This window comes from Syngnathus leptorhynchus, chromosome 6, assembly GCF_054491065.1.
Source record: "Syngnathus leptorhynchus isolate UIUO chromosome 6, UIUO_Slep, whole genome shotgun sequence".
NCBI lineage: Eukaryota > Metazoa > Chordata > Actinopteri > Syngnathiformes > Syngnathidae > Syngnathus > Syngnathus leptorhynchus.
In genome coordinates this window covers 2,986,354-3,003,353 of record NC_141200.1, presented here as the reverse complement: position 1 = coordinate 3,003,353, position 17,000 = coordinate 2,986,354, and the positions used below count along the sequence as shown (strand labels likewise).

At 43.6% G+C, this 17,000-nt stretch overlaps 2 protein-coding genes across 4 annotated transcripts in view; both read right to left on the bottom strand.

Moving 5' to 3' along the window:
* Window positions 1-81: 81 nt before the first annotated feature.
* synm (synemin, intermediate filament protein) lies at window positions 82-6,452 on the bottom strand. Its single transcript, XM_085915254.1, has 5 exons — window positions 5,900-6,452; window positions 4,896-5,216; window positions 4,379-4,503; window positions 3,214-3,293; window positions 82-3,136 (listed from the first exon to the last, which is right to left on the bottom strand). The coding sequence occupies exons 1-5, from the start codon at window positions 6,377-6,379 to the stop codon at window positions 1,119-1,121; spliced, it is 3,024 nt and encodes a 1,007-aa protein (XP_085771380.1). The 5' UTR covers window positions 6,380-6,452; the 3' UTR covers window positions 82-1,118.
* Window positions 6,453-7,192: 740 nt separating this feature from the next.
* LOC147055319 (insulin-like growth factor 1 receptor) overlaps window positions 7,193-17,000 on the bottom strand; it is a 49,889-nt gene continuing 40,081 nt past the window's right edge. For 2 of the 3 annotated variants that reach the window (XM_085915409.1, XM_085915411.1), the window contains 10 exons: window positions 14,536-15,040; window positions 14,295-14,460; window positions 14,123-14,225; window positions 13,946-14,016; window positions 13,639-13,868; window positions 12,964-13,068; window positions 12,721-12,880; window positions 12,486-12,615; window positions 11,322-11,456; window positions 7,193-9,656 (listed from right to left, as the gene is read on the bottom strand). In XM_085915409.1, the coding sequence (XP_085771535.1) occupies window positions 9,158-9,656; window positions 11,322-11,456; window positions 12,486-12,615; window positions 12,721-12,880; window positions 12,964-13,068; window positions 13,639-13,868; window positions 13,946-14,016; window positions 14,123-14,225; window positions 14,295-14,460; window positions 14,536-15,040 (2,104 nt within the window). In that variant the 3' untranslated portion in view covers window positions 7,193-9,157. The remainder of the gene's footprint in view (window positions 9,657-11,321; window positions 11,457-12,485; window positions 12,616-12,720; window positions 12,881-12,963; window positions 13,069-13,638; window positions 13,869-13,945; window positions 14,017-14,122; window positions 14,226-14,294; window positions 14,461-14,535; window positions 15,041-17,000) is intronic. The other variant, XM_085915410.1, reaches the window with a different exon arrangement.

Here is a 17,000-nt window from a genome sequence, read left to right as displayed (position 1 = left end):
TGGATGATCAATGAAAAAAAATCTCTGTCGAGTAAAAAAAATAAAAATAAAAATTACAAATACTCTGAAAATTTACCACAGTGTTTTTATTAAGTGTAAATGTGCATTTAGTAAAATAAGATCTCATCATATTTGTCATTACAGTACGTCAATATGCGAAGTGGATCATTTAACAGCCCTTAAATGTTTATTTTCTTAATGTTGAGATGACAAGTAATGAAATAATACAGAATCTCTGTGATGTCATCTTTGGTTTGATTGACAGAGACTACGAACCATTTTCAAGCACTGACTCGAATCAGGTTTAAAATCAACTTGAGCCATTACGTGACCTTTTAAAGTGTACACAACACAACAAAACCTTCTGACCGGTCAGCGCTGTTAAGCCGATACAAAAATAGTCGTTTGAAATGAACACACTCTCTTATGTAAGGAGCCTTACAGTCAGCACAGATAGCAGCACAAAGTGTCAAGTGAACATTATCCAGAAAGCTCCACCATTTCCTCCTCCTTCTGACATTGAGTCTTTCCTTTTTCAACTTCCTGATGAAGGAAAAGTCCCAATTGCTACAGTTAAGTGGTGAGATGCCGTGATTGGCACAAGTAACATTTTAAACCTGCACAGTCAAAGGTTAGGACAGAAATATATCTTTGTAGATATATTTTTTTTTTTAACCATCACTGGATCTAAACTCAGTTCAACCACTATTGGGAAAAAAATGCTAAATATCATTCTGTGAAAATATTAGTATGAGCTGTTAAATTTCAACACTGTTGTAATAGCTACAAGTGCATATGATATACAACACATGCACTCAGTGTTAGAAATATTAATAATTATTTTTTTTTTTAACGATTTAAGACCAGTGCCCAGAGATCTTCGTAACATGCTTTCACCAAAAGACCTCAATCGAGAATTGCAACACTCGCTGAAGTCATCCTGCCGCCCCTCCCTCGACTGCAGGAACTTATCAACAAGTTTTCGTAGAGCGAGGGAGGGGGAGGGGCAACTTGCTGAGCCCAGAATTAGGCTACTACAATTCCGGAGGAGCAGTACCGAATCTACCCTTGCACTTAGAATCCATGTAATCATATGTCGGGGCTTTCAAAATTTTCATTCACTCTTGATCTGAGCGACTACTGTGTCCCTTCATCTCAGAGCTTTTGATTCGTTTCCCAGCCATGCGGGACGAAGCCTCGCCTTCCCTCTCCGCGTCAAAGTCGTCACCAATCACGACATGCTGCTCTTTGGAGACCCTCAAGCTGTAGCCTTCTCCGGATACTCCCTGCAAGACGTTCCCAAAGTCGGAAGACCTCAGGGCGGCCATGATCTGCTCCTCCGATAAATCGTCCTCATCCAGCAACCCGGAGTCCTCCAACGTCTGCGAGACGTTGAGCTCGGCGACGATAGTGGTGGTTCCGCGGTCGCTGGACTTCTGAACTTTCTTGACGGCGACGTTCTGCGGACTTTGACTGCTCACTTTGGTGAGAAAAGCTAACTCTTCCCTCAGTGGGCCCGACACGGAGCCTTGTAACTTCTCCAAAGCTCCTTTTAATTGCTCTTTAGGTTCTAGCGAGTCCTCTCGCAGGAACTCCAGCATGGATTCCTGGACGACGGGGGAAACTCGGATCTCCTCTTCGATGATGCACTCGGGAATGCTTTCTGTGAGGAAAGGTCGATCTGACGTCAGGCGGTATTTGTTTTCTTTATGGATGCTTCTGCTTTGTGGAACTCCGTCATCTTGGTAATACCTCTCATCAGATAAGTCGTCCACCATTCCGTAATGACCGTATGAGGTAATGCCGTAACCCTCCTCGGGTTCAGAGAGATTATCGTCCGGCGTGGAGACAAAATACTCGGCCGGCTCTTGGTCACGGCTGAAATAGAAAGATTTCTCGCTCTCCTCCTGAACCCGAACAGATCCGACTTTGGATTTCATCGCCGAGTCATCAACTTGCGTATCTTCTTTCGTTTCCTCAATTTGGAAATACGCAGAGGGCTCGTAAAAACCAGATCTCGACTCCTCATCGATTTCCTCGTAAGACTCTACCGGCTGCTCCATAATTTCCACATTGACGGATTTCCCTTCTCCTTGTAGGCCACTGAGCAGGTTCCTGATCATGCTTCCCGTTGCCGTGTCCTCAATGTCCTCCAGGGATACCTTCTTCAATCCTTGGCTCAAGAGCTGATTCAGAGCCGATTCCTCCGAAACGTCGACTTCCTCTTCCACCTTCGACTGCAACACAATCTGAGTCTTCATCGAGCCGTCGCCTTGTTGACTTTTCTCCACGTGATAGGTAATTTTTGGTTCTCCAGACGAGCAAACCTCGGCTTCCAAACTGGCTGGTTTGATCACCGTCTCAATGATGTCCTCAACGGACACATTGTCACGGAAAGCCTTTCTCGTACTTGTGGTCTCAATTTTGCCCTTCCGCTCACTTTCACGCATATCTGGTTCATCAACTTCTTTCATAGGCTTTTCCATCTTTGTCTTTTTCTTGCGACTTCTTCTTGGTGGTGATAGCACTTGACCCGATGTGTTCTCCACAGATGACTTTGTGGAACTGCTTTGACTCTCTACCTTGGACACAAGTTCAGTTTTCTTTGTTTTCTCCACCGACGTCGGGCTTTGGCTCTCTACCTTAGACGCAAGTTCAATTTTCTTCGTTTTCTCCACCGACGTCGGGCTTTGGCTCTCTACCTTAGACGCAAGTTCAATTTTCTTTGTTTTCTCCGCCGACGTCGGGCTTTGGCTCTCTACCTTAGACACAAGTTCAATTTTCTTTGTTTTCTCCGCCGACGTCGGGCTTCGGCTCTCTACCTTAGACACAAGTTCAATTTTCTTTGTTTTCTCCACCACCGTCGGGTTTTGACTCTGGATTTTTACTTGATCTTTGGGAACTGTGGAAGAAGTGGCCGCCCGGGATTTGGTGAACGAAATCATGTCCCTCCTGCAGACCGGACTCTGATGCTGAGCGAGTGAAATCGGAATGACCCTGGAGGGACTTGTAGACCCAGAAGGAACTACGGGAGATCTTCTCATAATGGACGTTGATGGGGTGAACCTGACGTCCATACGCTGTCGGCTTGTGGCGGAAGTTCTTGGAGCGTAGCGTTGTCCGGTCATCTTGATATCTTGGGAGAATTAACGTGTGACATTTACTTGTGATGTATTTGACTGGAAATTGAAGACGATACAATCTGACATTTACCTATAGTGCGTTCCCGCTGGAGTTCGCTCATTTTTCGGTGGGCGTCTTGAAGCCCGACTCTCTCGCCCTCCAAAAGCGCTCTAGACAAACACAACGATGGGTAAATTCTAGCTTTCGGGGCATTGTAAGGCGCCAATTAGATCATGGGTGTCAAACCTAAGGCCCGGGGGTTCAGATCCGGCCCGCTACATCATTTCATGCGGCCCGCAAAGACATTCCATTTGTGTCAACTCAATGTTCCTTGTTAAAATACCAAAACTATAAATTGGCTTCCCTTTTAATATCAATATTTTATAATTATAATATATTTGATATTTCAACCATTTTTTTATTAAAACCCCACTTCAAAATAACTTTTTTTAAAAACTGGATTGTGTTGTGCGTTTGTGATAATATGAGATAATAAATTATTGATAGCCCCATGAAAAATGATTGATGATTCAGAAGATCAATAAACACAGGAATTTCAAGAGATGACCAGTCAATAATTCATAAGACAAATCAATACCATTCTGTACATCATAATTTGGAAAAACCGAGGCAAAGATAATTACCGTGCAAGGCGTTGTTGGTCTTCCGGCTCTTCCATCTTAAACCTCTAAAGCTAAACAGGCTTAGAAGACACTATGAACCCGAGTCCGTGCTATATACGGTAATGCTTCCAAAAAAAAAAAAAAACTAACCAATCACTAATCTAATTAATAGCACTTTGTAATCTTCTTAATCTTCGTTCCTGGGCCTTGTTTGAAGTAACAGACATGAGCAAAATGACAGAAAGAAGCTCTCCCGGAGAGTGCTTCCAGACAGACTGAGCTAAAAATAACAGCAACAATGCGGGGCAGGCCATCGTTGCCTTTAAATTCCAATGCAAATTCAGGACGCGTGATGGTGCCACCTCCAAAACGTTTGGCCTACTCCACCTTCTGACTGATAAGGTCAGGATTTACACTGTGCGGTTCATGTGACACAGTTAATATAGGAGTCATTGTAGTCAATATTATCCAAATGACAAAAATAAATAGATTCAGTTTTTTAAATAATTAAATAAGCAGGTAAAAAATAAATAAATACGTAAATAAACTGATAAATAAATAAATAAATAAATAAATAATGTTTCCTGTGTCATATGAATTGAATATAATTTTTTTTATTGAGGGCTTGTTACCTATAGGCTGCCACCTCCATGCCCAGGTCCATCTTGACGCGCAGCAGATGTTGATGCTCTTGCGTCCTCTGAGCAATGGCCTCCGCCATGGCGTTTCTTTCCCGTTCCAGCTGGTCGATAATCATCTAAAGAGAATAACATAAGATGTCGATTGTTCTTCTATGGCTATTTGTGTCAATATATTTGTTTTCCTGCCATCAGAAAGAAAAACAATTTGGGCAATTTTGATGTCGCTACCAAACGGATGGAAATGTATCGTTTTTACTTGAAATGGTTAACTTATTTACCGATGTTGTCGTTGGATTGTCCTGCTTGTGGAGCTTTATCTTTAAGAGCCTGCCTAATAGGGATTTTCCAGTCTGACAGATAATTGGCTTAAGTGGCTAGCGAGCGGACACGCCCTCGAGATGTCCGAGCAGAAGCTACGCATTAGTGCATTAAAAGACAATAGCTGTGGTAAATGGATTTTTCTTTTTTTGTGGCATTTGTACATATGTCCCTAATGTAGTGACCTTACCTGATACTCTCCCTCATCCTGACTGAATTTCTCCTGCATGTGTAGGAGTTGCTCCTCCAGACGCATTTGCTGCTGCCCTTGTTTCTCCGCATCCATGCGTAGTTTGTCCAACTGGGAGGTGTGCAGCATCTTCTCCCTCTGCAGGTCATCCAGCATGGCCTGGTCCTCCTGGATGGCCTGTTCCATTTCTTGCACCTTCTGTTGGTACATTTCTAAGGTCTCTGTCCAGCTCTCGGACATCTCGCGGGCATACTCTTCCACGTCTTCCATGGAGGCCGCAGGAAGCCCATGGTAACTCTGCGTGATCACACTGGAATTCACCTAGGAAAGAGAAATGCAGATGTTGGTAGGTCCATACTTGTGTATGCTGCTTCTACAAATTGGTGACAAAAGAGTTGAAAACGAGGATGTAAACGCAGTGGTTGAACAAACATGTTGTTTTGGGGTGTCCTGAAACAAGATAATTTTGAAGGGCCAAAGTTTCTGCTCCATGCCAGCCTATAGACCCGATCATCAACTGGCGGCTCGGGGGCCGAATTCGGCCCACCGAATAGTTTAATCTGGCCTGTGACTGGATTCCATAATAATGAGGATTAAAATGAATGTTTAACAAAAGCCTGGTTCATAAAGGCTCAAATGCATTCCGTTTTGTTATGAATTTAGAAATAGACATAAATAGTACACATATAAAAATAATGCAATGTTATTTTTAGTTGAGGGTTTAGCCGCCAAGGTGACTCAAGTAAAATTCTGGCCCTCTGACAAATACAGTTGGTGATCCCTGCTAATAGACATAGTATCTATCTGCATTCACACCTTCACAATTTAGAGGTCAGATCAATTTTGAAGTTGTTGTGATGTTCGGATTGTTCCATCAGAGGTTACCACAGCGAGTTGCACGCATGATTTGTGTAGATTTGTTTTTTTAAGGCTTGCTGCCCTTCCTGACTTATTTATTATCTGTGCCAGGAACTACAAAAATGTACTCGAGAACTTCCACTGACCTGGGTGTCCACTTGTCGTCTGAGCTGTCCCATCTGCTGCCGGTGCGTCTCCTCCAAGAGGGCGTACTCCCTCTGAAGCTCCACGAAACGCTGCTGAAGCAACGCATTGTTATGGTGGGCCGCCCGGAGCTCCTTCTCGCGGCCGTGCAGCTCCCCGCCGATGTCCCGGCACGCGTCGCTCTGCTGGCTGCACAGCAAGCGAACAGTCTGCAACTCCCTGCACAGCTTCTCGCGCTCCATCTCGGCGCGGGACTTCTCCAGCGCCACCCGCTCCATCGCCCGCCTCAACTCGCGTACTTCGGCCTTGTATTGCGGTTCCCGTTCCACCACTTGGGCCTGTCTGAGCTGTTTGATCTCGGCCAGGAGACATGAGTTCTCCCGCTCCAATTGTTGTGTCCTAGTGAGATACTGAGCCAGCCGGCCGTTGAGAAGCTGCAGCTGCTGCTTGTTGGCCTCAAAAGTTCTTCTCGAAGGCAACATTGTGGTGTCAAAAATGGTTGGAAAAGGGAAAAAAAAAACGATCTGTGTCCGGAGCGCTCTTTTCGCTGGTCGTCCTTGCACGCAAATGTGACGTCACCCGCCTTCACTCACCCTTTGACAAGTGCACCAGGAGGGGCGTGTCCGCTTCTGAGGATCGTCCTGCCTGAAGCAGAGGAGTTGCCAGATGCTGAGGTGCGTTTAAGGACATCCGGACACTCACTTGCAATTCTATCCATACGACCCCTTAACAGCAGCATTGATTAACATATGTCCAGATTCAGCAGGAAAAACGAGCAGGTGAATGATACACCTGGTACAGGAATATGTGAGTGACATTCTCTCCGTTGCTCATCATCATTATCCATCATTTTCGAGAATTCACCAAAGGCACATGAACGCATCAGTGGGTACCACACTGTGCAGAGGACAATGGCACCACCCCGTGGCCAGCTTGAATATCATGCTCAGGTACAGTACAGGAGATAAATACGAAACACGCTTAAACTGAGATAGAATTCATCTCTGGATTAAATTACGCACGTTTTTCATTGAAAACGATATGTCGTACTTTAAAGAATATTTGGGGTTTTATAAAAATTGACAATTAATCAAGTGGCCGCTTTAAGCGTATGGTGCCATCATTGGTCTAAATAACATGAAATAGAAATCTTTGTCTTGATGAAAAAAAAAAAATATATATATATATATATTTAAACAATAAGGTATTTCACATTTAAATGCGATATGAAAAAACTTTTCTTGCCAACTAAAGTGTGTGTAGTTTTAAAAAGGAAACAAATAACTGACAACAAATGAAATAACAAAAGAATTCATCTTTATAGTGAATCATGAGGGCATTTATACAGTGATTTAAACTGATATCATTAAAGGAAGAAAAAAATAGAAATAAAAAAATAAATAAATAACACATCTAAAGGAAAAAGTATGATAAAAGCAACGTTTCCAAAAATAAAATAAAAAACAGGAAAAAAAAAGCCTTCAAAATTATATATAGCATCCATTTTAAGACCTTTTAATCATTAAATCTTTTCTGCTCTTGAAGTCATTCTTTATTTGGTTTGAGAAGAAATAATAATAACACTTGAACGGGGTGGCGGGAGTGTGTATTGCGCTGACTATAAAAACAAACAAACGTGAGAAACATGATTAAGGCAAGCGATAAGACCCAGTTTGACCCACACTGCTTTGACTGGGCTTTTTAAAAAAAAAACCATTTGGTTAATGTGGCGAATTAAAAAAAACGGAGGCACCGACAGAACAGAAGATGATGGGAAAGGATGTACTTGAGAAATAAGAGAAGCTGTGGAGATAAGAAGAAAAGCCTTTTTTTTTTTTTTTAAACTTGGACCTGAGATTGAGTCGCACCCCGAGGTGCAGTGCTAAACCACAAAAAGTACAAAAAAGGGTGCAGAAGAAAGCTCGCACATGGAACGAAGGTGTCCATTCCAAATAATAATAATAACAATAATAATACAGACATCCAACAACAAATAATGACATCTGAAAAAAAGTACACATTTGATGACTAAAATATTTTTTTTGTCATTTTTTTTACCATATATTTCTAATAGATTTTTGTAGATAAGAGAGTAGTGGAGAGAATAGCAAACCTGAAGGATCTCAGAGAAAAGAGAATAAATAGCAGCTTAGTTGTGTACGGCCATACACGCAGGCACACGCTCCATCACAGACAGAGGCAAATGTCAAAAGGTGACAAAGCAATGACGTGTGTTGCGGACCTACTTGAAAATCAGTCCAGTAAGTTGTAAAAAGATCATCGCATTCATTTCTTGCTTCCTGCCTGCTGTGTCAGGTGCGTACTGGGAGATGACAAAAGGGGGGGCGGAGCTATTTGTTGAGAGAATTGATTGTTGAGGTGTGATGAGTTTGCTGTCTGAAGAAGGCAACGTTACTCTAAAAGCAGGAGTTCAGAACATTCAGAGAGTGATTAGAAAAATCATAATAATGGATGAATCCATCTGACATTGTCAACTAAATGATGCTTATGTGGTCGTTTGAGTCGGAACGTTTTTTTTTGTTTTTTTTTATACTGTACTCAATATTTTAGAAAGGTTGAATCAAAATGTGTGTTTGACAAAGAGTATCATTTTGAAGCCCCACACTAATTCTGTGCCTCCGCGAGTGAAAATACAATCTACTGTTTGAGCGTTCTTGCGGGTTGCTCACTTTGTTTTAGACTTGGGGCTAAACAAGTAGCGGTCACCACGGTAACCAAAACCGTACTTTGCGTTGGCCTCGAAATGTCTTGTTAGTGTAAAGTTTTTCTTGGGTAAAAATGGGAGTTTGTTATATTTGTCCACGGATGTTGACATATTGAATGCAAAGTGCTTTTTACTCCCAAGCACAGTCTCCTTTTGGCAACTTAGTGTTATTATTTTCTTTAAAAGACACAACACATCTTCCAGTCAGACGATTTTTTTTTTTTTTGTCTGAAATGTCCAAGGAAAGTCCACTGATGTGAAACATTACAAAAAAAAATGTTATTATAGAGAGAATCAGGATATAAATACACACGCCACAACGTCCTCTCTCGGGGGGAAAAAAAAGTGCTCTTCTGTTGATGTTTACTGGCAGATATGCTTAAAAAATGTCTTTTGTGTGTTTTTAAGTCTTTTGATTTCCTTCTTGAAGGATGTAACAAAGACGCCGAATCTCTCCTGTCAAAGAAGTCACTTCACCGAGACGCAAGAGAGATTTGGGTTACCCTGTGTAGGAGGTTGAGGGGAGGGGGCGACATTAGCAGGCCGACGATTGGGGCAGGGGTAGCGCCCGCTCGTTCTTCCTGCCGCCGTTCATGTGGGCGTAGGGCTGCAGTTCGTCAAAGTTGGGCCTGAGCAACACCACGGGCCCGTTAGCCGCCGCCGCCGCCGCCGCTCCGCCGTGCTTGCTGTCCAAAGGCCCCGTGACTGGTGAGCCGGGTTTTAGAAAAGAACCGGCGGGGCCTTGAGCGACGGCGGGCTGCGCCGAGGAGGGCGGCGGCGTGCCGGCGGCGCACCCCGCCGACGGGGCGGCGGCCGGAGGCTGGATGGTGGAGGCGGGGTCCAGCGGAATGTTCTCCATTTTCTCCACCTGCATGTCCAGCTCTTCGGTGTCGGGCGGTTTGTTCTCCTCGCTGTAGAAGAAGCTCACTTCCCGGAAGGGCGGGTCCAGGTCCTCCTTGATGCTGCTGATAATCTCCAGGAAGGACGGACGCATCTTGGGGTTGTACTGCCAGCACATCCGCATCAACTCGAACCTGTGCAGAGCAAAGTGAACATTCATGCATCTTTGGACGTGACTGAATTACTGCTTGACTTGACAAAAATAAATGTTACTTAATTTAATGATAGAGTGACATGAATCGTTGCTCTCTTTCTCACCAGCAGAGGGCAGGAGAGACTACATTTGGTTTCCTTACTGATTATGTTGGAGTCAGCCGCCACTTCTTTAGGTACACCTGCTAATTCTAATAAGCCAGTAAATAAAAAATAAAAAAATAATAAAAAAGATGGTATTCATGGAACAATGTGGACAATTATATTGCACTTCCACTAAGTGCATATTATGTAAGTTATCATTATTTCAAATAAAATGATGTTTTTTCAAGTCCTTTGACAAAATGTCATCAGTCAATGCATTGGTTTGTCGACAGCGGGGTGCCAAGAGGTCGACTTTTAACAAAGCCGGAGGGCCACGGGAAAATTGTTTCTGGGCAAATGTGACGTTGGAGGTTGCTCCGGAGTAACCTGACGACAATCCCGCCATCTGTTGCTGTGCGTGCAGTTTTAGAAAAGAATCAACACAACGGCCACATGAGCAAGCTTCCTCTTTTCATCCCCCCCCCAAAAAAAAGTGCACGGTAGGCGTAATTTTATCATCTGTTTTAGTTTACTTCTTCCATTTCGATACATGATTACCCTGATCAGGAACCAAAAATGATATCTCTCTTTTCAATAATAACAACAATCTTTGACTGACATATTTGACTTCACGTACGTTTGATGAAATCAAATGAGCATAACTTCAAATATGGCAGTTTTATGTCTATTCAGCAATAAAACGTCCTCACACGCTGGAGTGAGGTCCAACCCTGCTCCAATTCATTTCAACGAGCTATGAGGTGCCGCTCCGTCGTAAATCATTTAAATACGACTCCTGTTTGGCGCGTCCCCGCTCGGGAGGTTGGAGACGGTAACCCCGAGCTATCTGATCCTGGAGACGACCCGGACGTGGCGGAACAATTCGAAGCTCTCTACTCTTTGTTCCAACTTTAAACTACTCATTCAGGCCCGACTTGTTTGGCGCCTAAACAAACTGCTGCAGGATTCAAAATATAATGTGCTTTGCTTAAATATGATTTATTTATTTATGATATGATATTATTATTATGATTCGACTTTATTGTTTTGCTTTTGAAAGCTGCCATTTTTGTTGTGTGTCCCACCTCCCATTGTCACACCACTTGTGTAACACAATCCACACGGTGCTGTAATCAGGACAACCCAGTCAGGCTTCCATAGAAACCTAAAATTTGTGTCTGCACAACATTAGCCCATGTTTTTTTTTTCTTTCTTTCTTTCTTTCTTCCACAACTTGCTGTCTCTCTTTCTAAGGTGAGGTCAGCCATGGTGGCTGGGGGGGGAGCAGAATGCTTTTCCGTTGAGGTCATAGCATGTAAGCACCGTGTCCGCTAAAGCAGCGGTTCTCAAACTGGGGATCTCGGCCAACCTGGGGACCGCGAGCCATATTGTGGCGGTCCGCTAAATAATTGTCGAAAAATCCTTAAATTGTGTAATATGACAATAAATTGTCATTTTTTAAATCCGACTGTTAAAATATGACTTTCTTACTTTGATTATGATATGATAACCTTTTTTTCTTGAAATAACAATTTTGTCAAATATGGAAAAAAAAGACTCACAGCATGTCGGGACAATTGTCAGGCTTGTCCAGTAGTCCTCCCTCCATGACGAAACGCAGCACTTGCTCGTTGGACATGCCCTGGTAGGGCTGCTCGGCCAAGGTGGCGATCTCCCACAGAACCACGCCAAACGACCTGTTTGCCAAACAAATTGGAATTTGTAGGAACAAGTTTTGGTCAGAGTGAAAGCTGGCAGAATTGCGAATATTGTCGGCTTCACCGTCGCGGGACATGAGTTCACGGCGAGCTTCCAGTAAACGTCACCTCGGTTCGCTCGCCAGCCTCTTCACCGATGAAGAAATTCTTACCGTGGCTGACACCGACCGCAATATTTGCTCGCCCTCGCAGGTTGTGTTTCCACCAACAGGCACACACAGGTTTGAGCTAACGGAGACACCCGCGCGAAAATAGTCGGCTACTCGGAAGGGGCCGTCGCGGCAAACATCAAACGGGGAAGATGCGTTTTCGCGATGTCTGCGCTGGCGCGGCAACCCGCTCATTTGGGGAAACATCTGGAGGCGTTTAAGGCCATTCTTGAGGACTGACACATGGGACATTGGGAAACAAAAAAAAGCTTGCAAACACAATCATGTCGTCAAAATGCCGCAATACAAGAAGGAAGTGGAGGAAACAATAGAACCAATAACTTTTGGGTTCTTAACATAACTGAAGACCTGCCAATAAGTCCCCGGCAATAATGGTCAAGCCAAAGATACGAATACTATTTGTTGAATTCATTTATCCATTTTTATATAAAAAAAAAACCCCAAAAAAACCAATCAAATTATTTAATTATTTTGCTAACTCTGTAATTATTTTCATTTTAAAATTATTAGAAAAAATGCCAATTTTAAAGTTCACAAATGTATTCATTATAATAATTATAATAAAATATTGTCACACCACTTGTGACAAAATAGTTAACAAGTTAATAGTTAATTAATTAAATCATTTAAATAATTAATATCATTAAGTATTATAATTATAATAAAATATAATTAATGATATAATTAATATTAATATAATTTTTTAACAACTAGCGACCATTTTTTCCCCCACAAATTTGTGACATATCCATTTTTAGAAACAAATGAGAACTTTGAGCACAAAAACATTGCTTCCTCGAGTCAGGTGATGATAAGAGATTTTACAAATTCCTCCTACCAGACATCAGACATGGTCGTAAACACGCCGTCTTTCAGCGACTCGGGTGACATCCAGCGAACGGGCAACAGGCCCTTTCCTCCTTTTCGGTAGTAATCCGTCTCGTAAATATCTCTGGTCATGCCAAAATCTGCAGGAAAAAGGAAAGCATCCATTCAACACGGCTAAAGGCACATTATTTCTTTTGAAAGGACATTTGAGTGTAAATCACACAAAGCCCCGAAGCTTCCCTCACCTCCAATCTTCACCGTAAAGTCTTCCGCCACCATGCAATTTCTGGCCGCCAGGTCTCTGTGGACAAATTTGTTGGCATTGAGGTACGCCATCCCGTCGGCGATCTCCCCCGCCATTTGGATCATTTTCTTGAGCGGGGGCAAGACCTGGATGTTGGTATTCTGCAGGAGACAACCATACGTGAGGTTTATTTTTATTTTTTAATACCAGAACTGCATAACAAACCGGGGAAAAAAAATTTCACCTCTTTACGAAGAGCGCGCAGGTGGCTCTTAAGATCTCCGCTGGTCATCAGTTCCATAATCACTAAAGTGGGTTGTCCTTGAGAAACCACGCCCAGAAGCCTCACCTGCAAGGATTTATTTACATTTGAATGGCTTGCACTTCTGCCTGGCAGTCAAAAGTTCCGCGTTCGAATCTCAACTCGGATTTTCGTGCGTGTCTTTGATTCAGTGCCGAAACGGATAAACTCGTCTAGCATAAATCAGGGTTAACTTGAGGTAAGATCCAGTGAAGCCTGACTTCCTGTCTCAATCCAATCACGGCTGTTGCCAAATTAGGGATGAATGTTAATTACACGCCTCCTTCACGCTCCTTAAAAATGGTAATCCACACACAAAAGTGCTCCAATTCCATGAGAGATTTTTCTTTTTTACAGCGCAAACGTTCTAAGAGAATCTTTCCGTGAGGAAACTGCTTGACAAAACGTCTTTAGAGATTTCTGACGAGGCAAGCAGGGATCACGCCGGCCGATTAAGGGTTGCATCACCAGGAGGTTGATCCTCGCCCCGGGCTGGAAAAACTGGAATGATCGTGACCCCGCCGAACATCTTGAGACTTTGAAGTCACCTTTATTTATAGTTTGGCCGCAATGATTCATCCGATCCTACGTCAAGCGTTTTCTTTCCAGGGTGCTTACCACATGGTGGCAGTTGAACTCCTTCATGACGGAGGCCTCGTTTAAAAAGTCAATGCGCTCCTTCATGCTGGCCGATTCGTTGACCGTCTTGATGGCCACTCGCGTCTCGGGCTCGTCCTTCACCACACCTTTGGCGATGCCCTCGTACACCATGCCGAAGGAACCCTGGCCCAGCTCCCGATGCATGGTGATCTTCTCCCTTGCCACTTCCCACTCGTCCGGGACGTACACTGCGAGAACACGGGCGGCGGGTCAGAACCACATCCGAGCTTTAGGATGATCTTACGGGTTTTGAGATGCTCCTTACTCTCTGCGGCACTAAAGTATTCCGGATTGACCGACGCGTACAGGACTCCGTTCCCCAGTCGGTCGCTATTCCTGTTGACGCAATATTAGCGCTCGGGTGAAAAGTAAGCTAGCAAACGTCAGTCGAAAAAAAATAACCATCTTCATGTTAAAAGGCAAACTGAAGAAAAATACTTGCCTCTTTTTGTTTATAAAGAAGAGAATGGTAGTAAGTCCAACAATGAAGAGAATCACAAGGATGGGAATGATGACGATCAAATAGAGCGCCACGTCGTTGTCTCCTGTGACGACAGAACAGGAGGGATGGATTACCGAACCGTCCTGATTATCGTTTTAGCGTGTGATATTACGTTTGGGCGGAGGCACGTAGAAGGACACGCTTTCCGTCCAGGAGCCGTTGCCCGCCAGAGACGTGGCTCGCACGGAGGCCGAGTAGTTCCCCGAGCCCAGGTTGCTGAGGCGAGCGCCTTGGTGTTTGCGGTATTGCTCGCGAGATACGCATTCGTGCTTCACGGGCTGAAACGAAGCCAAGTATGATTAGGAATATTATCGGTTGTTGCTCCGTGACCCAAAATTTGACTCGCGACTGACCTCGACTCCCAAATGGTATTTGATCTCGTACATCAGGATGAGGCCGTTGGGCGTGACGGGCTCGGGCCAATGCAGCAGCACGCAACCTTCCATCTTGTCGTTCATCTCAAAGATCACTTTCCCGGGAATGTCGTCGGCTTTGTCTGGATGAAGATGACATCTGAATGTAACATTTTGAGGCATCTTGACGAGGCTCTTACGTTCTCGTAGGTTCTTACCCGCAGGCTTGGTCCTGGCGAAGACGAAGGCGCCGACGCTACAGTGTCCCACTTCCTCATTGCAGGCGTGGATGTCGATATGGTAGACGGTGAAGGGCTTCAAGTTGGGGATCTCTAAGCTCTCCGAGGTGCTCTTGTCCTCGGAGAAAGGGAACTCCATCATGCGAGGGATTCCGTACGTGTTGTTAACGCTCGAGCCGAGCGTGCCGTTGCTCCCGCTGGCGCCCTCGGGAAACGCGGTGCTGTTTGCCAGGCCAAAAAGATCCCGGCGACGACGCTCTTGAGGTCTGGAAGACAAGTATTGGGTTATTTTTTTTTTAGCAAGAAAGTTGGACATTATAGAGATGAGTGGACCCTAACCCTATCCCTAACCCTGTATCACAAAAATAAACGTTTACATTTCAAAAATAGTATCACAGGCATAAATGTATGCATTTAAAAAATTGTAGCAGTTAAAAAAAATGCACATTTTCAAAAACGAAGTTCTAATATGAGAATAACGGTATATTAAAAAAGGTATATAAATCCAAATAAAAAGACGAACTTATCTCGAAAATACAAAACCTTTCATTTTATAAACTCAAATATTTCATTGTATTTTTTATCTTCTCATCTTATTTTCCTCTTTCCAGGGTGGTCCTGCTACTCGGTTGTAGAAAATGACCACAAGAGACAAGGCCAGCAAAATCAAATTATAACTAATCATAATTGCCTGTTTGGAGTGTTTTACACAAAGCTTAAACATCCCACTGGACATGCTTGCATGACTCTGTTTGTGTGAGCGTGCGTGTGTGCCATTTGTCCAGATGCTGCATACTACTCCCCGCGGAGCAATGCAGGCGGATGAGGTCAGACGGATCATAGCGAGGCAGACAGATTATTTGCTAGTACGAGAGCGGAGGGGGAACAAAACACGAAGGCTATTGAATCATAATGACAGATTGGAAGTGGCTGAATGGAAAGGACAGCTGACTGGAACTTGCCAGAAGCTGGAGCTAACGTCGGCCCGGGCGATTCATTGAAATTAAATCGTGATTTTGGCTTTTCACAATCGTAACAAAATTGTCATCGAATAATGATTACTACTGTGCCGAATGGTTTCTGTGCACTATGATGTAGCGAATGTTGTTCTGCCTTTGCCAAACCAGCTTAAAATGTTTAATAAAATGGAATTTACTCGAAGAGAAATCAAAAATAAAAATAATTATATGATCATATTTAAATAAAAGTCACACTTCATTTTGGAAAGATTGCCAGCGCTAAAGCTAGCAGTTACGCTAAAATCCAAGCTAACAGGAAAGTTAGCAGTGACTCAAGGAGTGATATTCCTTCAAATAATAAATATATACACACAAACATTGGAGTAACACATACAGAGAGGTAAGATAACATCTTTCTAAAATTATGATTAAAGTTGAATTGTGACATGGGTAATATTTTCCCATCATGGTCCAGCTTTAGCTTGAGGCTGTCATTACGGAGACTAGACAGGTGCTGACGGCACCGAGGTAACAGTTACCTGTGAATACCGCAGGCCAGTTGGCTCAAATGACTTGTTCAAAGAAAACAAGTAAGTATTTATGACCGTTTGGAAAAAGCTACACAGATCCCAGCAAGGACAAATTTAACACATGGTCATTACCGAACACTTGGACAAGAAAGTCATGCTATTTTTAATCCGCTCTTGTGATAAACAGAAGAAGTGGACAAATGGTAATTATTTTTGACGTGTATGTAACCTCAAATGACAAAAAGCCAAAGAACAAGCCCTGACGTTGATGTGCCGGCCCTTTAAACGTACAAAATGCGAGCCAGACGTGCGAACCGCTAATTCACCGCGCTGCCCTTTTTGGAGATTTGAAATTGGAAATACGAACAAGACTGCGAGTCAAGTGCAACACGGGTTAGGTCTTTGAAGAGACAAGAGGACGATTGATGCCTGGGAGCGGACACTCTCATACATACGCTAACATTCCTCCCCGGCAGTTATAACTGGTATGATACAATCCAGAGAACGTCACTACAAATATAACACGGCAATGAAGGATCGAAATGCGTGACTGTAATCGAGTCCGAGCCGAGGGACGATGATCCCCTTTAATAGTGTCGTGTTATGGTGAGCGAGGGAGTCGTCAGCTGACTGCCACCTGACCTCGCAGTTAAGTGACTTACTACAGCCGCCGTTGTGACCCGGCCCGCTAAAAAAAGAGCAACCTTTACGTCATGGAATCCTTAGGAGGAAAGCCT